Source organism: Zingiber officinale, chromosome 8B, assembly GCF_018446385.1.
Source record: "Zingiber officinale cultivar Zhangliang chromosome 8B, Zo_v1.1, whole genome shotgun sequence".
NCBI classification, from domain to species: domain Eukaryota; kingdom Viridiplantae; phylum Streptophyta; class Magnoliopsida; order Zingiberales; family Zingiberaceae; genus Zingiber; species Zingiber officinale.
This window is the reverse complement of record NC_056001.1, coordinates 67,742,904-67,749,234: the sequence shown is the minus strand read 5'-3', so window position 1 is coordinate 67,749,234 and position 6,331 is coordinate 67,742,904. Positions and strand designations below refer to the sequence as shown.

General features: G+C 45.0%; 2 protein-coding genes across 2 annotated transcripts; one reads left to right on the top strand and one right to left on the bottom strand.

Moving 5' to 3' along the window:
* Positions 1 to 1,470: 1,470 nt before the first annotated feature.
* On the bottom strand, positions 1,471 to 3,312 carry LOC122014516 (transcription factor bHLH144-like). The gene has a single exon (XM_042570751.1). The coding sequence runs from the start codon at positions 2,487 to 2,489 to the stop codon at positions 1,749 to 1,751; it is 741 nt and encodes a 246-aa protein (XP_042426685.1). The 5' UTR covers positions 2,490 to 3,312; the 3' UTR covers positions 1,471 to 1,748.
* A 1,059-nt stretch (positions 3,313 to 4,371) lies between these two features.
* LOC122015516 (60S ribosomal protein L18a-like protein) lies at positions 4,372 to 6,223 on the top strand. Its single transcript, XM_042572454.1, has 4 exons — positions 4,372 to 4,619; positions 4,753 to 4,855; positions 5,689 to 5,803; positions 5,937 to 6,223. Exons 1-4 carry the CDS (start codon positions 4,412 to 4,414, stop codon positions 5,994 to 5,996), a joined length of 486 nt encoding a protein of 161 aa, XP_042428388.1. The 5' UTR covers positions 4,372 to 4,411; the 3' UTR covers positions 5,997 to 6,223.
* Positions 6,224 to 6,331: the final 108 nt, after the last annotated feature.

Genomic DNA, 6,331 nt, shown 5'->3' with positions numbered 1-6,331 from the left:
TTATTTTGTTTCTAATTTAGATTGCTGACTTTATATCCACATTGTGCTAGTAGTAGAACTTTAACCCCTGCAATTTATTTGGTCGAATTAAACATCTCCTAAGTGGTGTATTTCAGAATTGATGAATTGATCTTTATAAATTATGCAATGTTCAATGTGTTCACTCCCTCTACTGAGTGTTGAATCACCAGTAGCACTTAGTGGCGAAATCATACTGATTAGTGTATGCTCCTACGCATTCCATAGGCTTAGTCAACTCCACAATCACTCAAACAGCGCATACTAACTTCATTGTGTGGCCAAATTATACTAATTAGTGTATACTCCTAGATCATTGAATTAGAACACTACCTCAACATAGTCAACCCTCACAAGGCTACTCTAGGGATTCAGGATGACGACTAATCTGGACTGCAGCATGAGATTTGCTATTCAATTGTATTCATCTAGTCTCAAGTTTGCACTAAGTGCATTCATTTCTAACGGACATTTATACATAAGAACTAGTGTTCCTCTTTGATGTTCATGAAACAACCATCTACCCAAGTGAGTTATTCTAAGATTCTTCTCAACGTTGCTATCCCACGTCCCCAGCCAAAAGGTCATCTGTTAAAATGCTCAGTTTCATAGAGTAGGAAGCCATCTCCATTACGTAAATGGAGTTTCATCTTTTATCTCCTTCACGTTTGAGACCTTGTGACCACTGTCATCATTGTTAACTCACACCATATGCATTCTCCACTTTCTCCAACTTTGTGATGTTACAGCCATTAAAACCTAGCATTATTTTATAATCCTAAAGCCTGGAGAGATCCCTTTCAGATTCTTCCTCTCCAATAATCTTCCCTCTGCATGCTTTTTGATGACTTGCCTTGTGTTTGGAGACAAAGGTGGCGTGGCATGGATCACTCCATCAGTTCCTTCAGCTTAGCACTTAGCTGAACATTTTGACTGCAGAAGATGTTTGAGGTCAGCTACCAAAACCCACTACCTTCCTGTGTTGAAATTGTGGATAACCAAGTCAACATGGAGACTTTTGTGTGCATGCTGATTGTGCGAGATCATGGAGTTCGTCCTGAATAAACTATGCAAAAAAGATAATATTTTTTTTCTAGCATGCGCAACTCGCTTTTGTGACATTCTCTTTACAAATGACTCTAGGTAGCAAGATAATCTTAACATCTGCAAGTGTTTTTGGCTCAAACAGTATCTGAATAATTGATTCCTTCAGTAGTCAACTTGGTTTAATATTCGCTATGGATATAGTACTAACTATAACAGGTCTCCTTGCTCCTCTTTCCAAGGGAGATTTAGAACAATGATTTAGTTAAACCCTAGAATATATTGCAAGGCAATGATGCCATTTATCAGGAGAAACAAGGCATTTTCTTCCTGGGAAATTTTGTCAAAAGGAAAGCAAAACCATTGAAGCTTGTAGTTCAAAACCACAATTCCATGACAAGGTGGGACTTGTTTTCTAAGGATCATTTTAATTGCAGGATATGTAGTAAAATTAAAGAAAGTTCAAACAAGCAACATTGAACATTAAAAACAAAAAAGAAGGGAAATAAAGCAAAGCATGGATGTTGCAGAACATTGAACATCATCAATATGTGTGTGCCTCATCTTGCATCTCTGTTTCAAATCCAACTTCTCTAACTTCAAAATTCTGGCAATTATCATGTCAAGAATTGATTTTTCTGTTTACCTGCAAAATTCATGGAAGCTTCCATGCAATTTGATTCTGCTCAACTGTGCTTGATTCCTAGCTTCTTCACTTCCACTTTGAGTGATTTCAGGTACTTGACGGCTTCATCAAGAACAGCAGGGGTATCCATTCGGTCGCCGCCCGGAATGATTCCTTTCAGTGTCTTCACCATCTTCTTCATCTTCTCCCTTTTGCCACCGCCACCACCGCCTCCGGTGGTAGTTGCAGAAACTTGCTTCTTGGACTTGGACTGCGACGAGCAAGCAGTGTCCGGTGAACTTCCGCAGGCCCGGCCGCCGGGAGTTCTTCCCGTGCTGACCACGTCGTCGTCCTCCTCCTCCCCTTCTTCCGAGCTCAGCAGCGCGTCGATGTCTTCCGTCTCCTCGTCATTGTCCCTGTACGCGCTTTTGCCGGCCTCGTCGGCACGAGGAGCTCCTCCGCCGTAGGCATCAAAGCCCGGAGAGCCGAACCTGTTGGCGAGCGAGGGGTGGAACATGACCTGGCTTCGGTGGTACGTCTGGTCGAAGATGACGAAGTTCCTGGGGCAGGTCTCCGACGGCTTGAACTCCACGTTGTTGAGCGGAGCCGGGAACTCGCGGTACTCATAGCCGGAAACAGGTGCTCCGTAGCCCAGAGGCGGCGGCGGCGGCGGCGGCGGTGGAGCTCCATAGTTGTAGAAATCTCCGCCTCCTCCGCCAACACCGGAGTCATAACCAAACCCGCCATAGTCATATGCGTCGTCGGGCGGCGCGTTGCAGTAGTATCTTGGATTCCTCTGCATCGTGAGCTCTCTTGGCAGAAGAACTTGCTGTCGCCGAGGATTTGGAAAGAAACCGAGGCTGCGGATTCTTTCCAAGTCGGTACGAAAGAAGAAGAAAACAAGAGACTGCAGATCAACCGGCGGTCAAACTACATGACGAGCCTTCATCCAACTGTCGGTAGAATTTCACTGGCAAACCTACGACAATCGACGGTAAGCAACGATCCTTTCATTCATTATATATCTCTTCACCGTGACCTGAATGTGCATTCTACACCTTCCCCAAATCAGCCAACACGGAGAGAACGAAAGAACACGGGCGGTGGTGATCGGCCGCCGGAAAACACCCACGACAAGCTGAGATGAGTTCAGGGGAAATCAACAGGGGGCGCGATGCGAGCCTCGGTTTATAGAAAGGAGGAAGATACATAAGAGGGGATCGTACAGACTACAGAGTATAGGTAGATTTCAAGTACAAGAAGCAGGGAAGTGGCAGGGGAGGAAGGCGCTCGATGCCCCTACAAGGAGCCTACTGGGAAGCACGGCTGTGGACGCACTATATATACATATCTCGTCCGCCCTAATGATGAGAGAGCCTCCGAAGCCGAGAAGATATCATCGCCCGCTTTCATTAAAATTGAGGCGGAGGCAGAGGCAATGACTGCGGCGTGGAGGGAGGGAGGCAGCCATTAGCGAAGCTGTCGGCGTGTGCGTGCACCCGGACGCGGGGTTCTCCATCTCCGTCATCGCGCGTGCCGCTGCTGCGCCCAACAAGACACGCAAAAAAGGCGACGCCTTTTTGCGAATCCACCGTGGGATCCTCGGGCGCGGGGGCGGGCGGCCGTCGGATGGGCGGGTGGTGGGGAGAGTCATGATGGAGCGGTGGGGGTGGCGCCATCATGGGGCGCGGCCGCGGCTGTTGGGGGCGTCATGATGTGGTCGCTGGGTCGGGGAGAGGGGAGGTGGAAATTGGATGGAGGGAGGGAGCACGCGTGAGGAGTTGCCGTTTATGGTAGACCGTATCGGGCTGCTGCGGACTGTGACGGTCATCAATGTCGCGGTTCCCCAGCATGATCTCGCCCCTCTCGCCTTTATCATGACAGCCTCGTCCTTGTGCTTCGGAGACGTTGCTGTCCCAATCTTTTTGCCCCGTAGAAATACCGCGTCACCCTGATGGATCAGATGAGCTCGGCGTGACGTAGCTTATCGTATGTGGCTGGCAGGTACCAGGGTCGCGAGATCGCCGCGTGGGATGAGTGAAGTTTTGGGTCTGTTCTTTTGGTGTGCGTAGGCGATGGACTTCTCGGGTAGCGTTGTATTGGGCTGAATTGTCAGCCCGTGAAGGGCCCAATAGCTGCTGCAATTAGTTTGACTTTTATATCATTTCCCACAAATTTGATGTTCTATTGCAGTGTAGTTGTAATTTGTATTATCTATGTTCTGCCTTGTACCTTACTTGACTTCACCCTAGGCGCTCATGGATATGAGTATAGACATTTTCTCACTATTCTACAAACAAGAACTTCCATCGTCTGATTGTAAGAGATGATTTTGCATAAATTGTAATTTGAATTTAGTGAATCAAAGGAGACGATCATATAACTTCGAAATTAATCAGTCGGATTATCTTTTAACAAATTGATTTTGCTACAAATAGCATTAGTGATAAATTAGACCGGACACAATCTTCCACGTCATCCAGTTGGACCTCGTAAATTCTTGGTAGGGTCCCACGTAGTTAGCCAGCCGCACTCGAAGTGAACAGACAGCGAGTTCCTGTTTCGACGGGTTAGGAAATAGGGTCCCACTTATAGAAGATTAGAGCCAATGGGAGGCCGAAGTTATGTGTTCGGTGACCTGTACTATATTGCTGATCCTTTTTCGTCCAAATATGTTTTCAATCGGACTTCACTGCGATCCCACCCAGCTCGATCCAGAAGTCGATGGCCGGGTGCAGCAGCGACGCCGATCTCTCGAAGACTCCCGCCGGCCGTCCGCCTCGGTTCCCTCCTTCTCCCACTCCCTACGGCACTTTTCTACCCCAGCAGCAAGTGCCGCTCCCGACGGCTCCTCTTCTTCCCAACCCTACAAAGCCGCCGCTGCAGTACCAACCGCCTCCGCAACCAGCCGACGGCTACCTCGCCATTCCAGGTCAGCGGATCCTTCGAAAAATTTCCATTTTCTTTGTCTTCTTCTTCAATCTGTCGTACATCCGTGACAACCAACCCTCGATCTAATTTTGCCCCCTTTCACTTTTGTTTCTTATTTTTTTTTTCTTTTTCAGTTGGGTACCAATCTCCGCCGTACTCCGCCGTTGTGGATGGGATCCCCATGAACGCGAGGGTGCCTCCTCTCCCTTTCTGTGGCATTGGTGTTGGTTGGGCCTTGTAAGTCGTTCTCTCTCTCCTTCTTTAGGTCTTCGCCTCATGATCGGAGTGCTACAATTAGAGAAGTTGCTGAGTGATGGAGAGAGACGAGTACAGAAAGAGGAAATTGCAATTTGTTGTTGCTTACCTTCTACAGTGTATGATATGATGCATATGTTTTATCTATAACTTGATCATCTAATGTCCTGGTCCATCTCCAATAGCCGAGCCTTTGCATTCTTCTCTCAAGGCAGGGTGTTTTGTGATCATAGCACAATCTTTGATATCTGAGATTAGATGATTGGTAAATTGCTACTCAAGTATGCCAACTATGCGCTGTTACTATAATTTATGCAACTAGAATCCCATATGCTCGATCGTATATGTGCTATTTCCCCAACAAACGTCTCGTGTTTGAACAAAACCTAGAACAAGGCTCTAATTGCGTAAAAACTGAGCTTTTCTATGTTTTAGATTGGGCATGCTATTTTGAATTGTTAAAAAAAAATCAGTTGGGCCTTTTGTATCAGGAACTTATACCACAAAACAACACAAAATTTATTTGGAAGTTCTCAGATGAGCTTGTATTTTGGCTTTGTATCATCTTATTGATCGCCTTTTATAAGCTTGTATGGGAAGTCATGTTAGTCTCATATTGGCCTTAACAAAGAGAAAGAACATGGCGAAATCTAAAAGAATGTAAACATAAAATTGAGATCAAGGGATTAGTTGGGACTTGGGAGGAAATCATGGTCATGGAATCTCTTTCTCCATTTGTTGCCTTCTTTTTCTAGCTCTACTGCATTTACTTGATTCTTATTTATTGTGGTTGAAACATCTTTTTTCTCTTGGAGGTTTGTGGCAGGATTTATCTTCGCTTCAATTCCATGGTATGTTGGAGCTTTCATTCTGCTATTTGTTGCTCAAGACTATAGGGAGAAACCTGGACTCATTGCATGCTCAATTGCTGTAAGTATCTTCAACTATGATTCCGAAACCATAATTGTTGTTTGGTACTCTCCGAATGTGTTATTAGTTTGCTTTTCTACACCTCATATCCGTGTCTCTTCGACGTTGTAATGCCTTATTCTTATCCTTGCAGGCTGTTCTGGCAATTCTATCTCTGATACTTAGTGCCTTCAACTTTCATGTATTCTGGTAATCTCTACCACATTTGTGCCTTAGTTTAAAAGTGCAGTGTCTTATATGTTAATTATAGAGTTTCTTAGAACAAACTGAAGGGATTGTTATATTGATCTTATGCATTAAGGGCACTGAAATTACTCAGGTTGCATTTATGAGAACTGATTTAATGTTAGAACTGCTCATTTCTTTCGAATATGATTGTGAATTCTGATTTAGATGGAGTTAAATACATGAATTGCGAAAGATCTGTTGCTTGTTTTGACTTCTGGTTTACTTTTGTTCCTTTCTTTTCCTTTCCAGTTAAACAATAAGCTTCATATATTTTATTGTTTTTTTTTTAAATCATGACAG

Coding starts and splice junctions, on each gene's coding strand:
- LOC122014516 (XM_042570751.1), bottom strand. CDS start 2,489: ATGCAGAGGAATCCAAGATACTACTGCAACGCGCCGCCCGACGACGCA.
- LOC122015516 (XM_042572454.1), top strand. CDS start 4,412: ATGGCCGGGTGCAGCAGCGACGCCGATCTCTCGAAGACTCCCGCCGGC. Junction 4,620..4,752: donor CGGCTACCTCGCCATTCCAG/GTCAGCGGATCC, acceptor TTTCTTTTTCAG/TTGGGTACCAATCTCCGCCG. Junction 5,804..5,936: donor TCATTGCATGCTCAATTGCT/GTAAGTATCTTC, acceptor TTATCCTTGCAG/GCTGTTCTGGCAATTCTATC.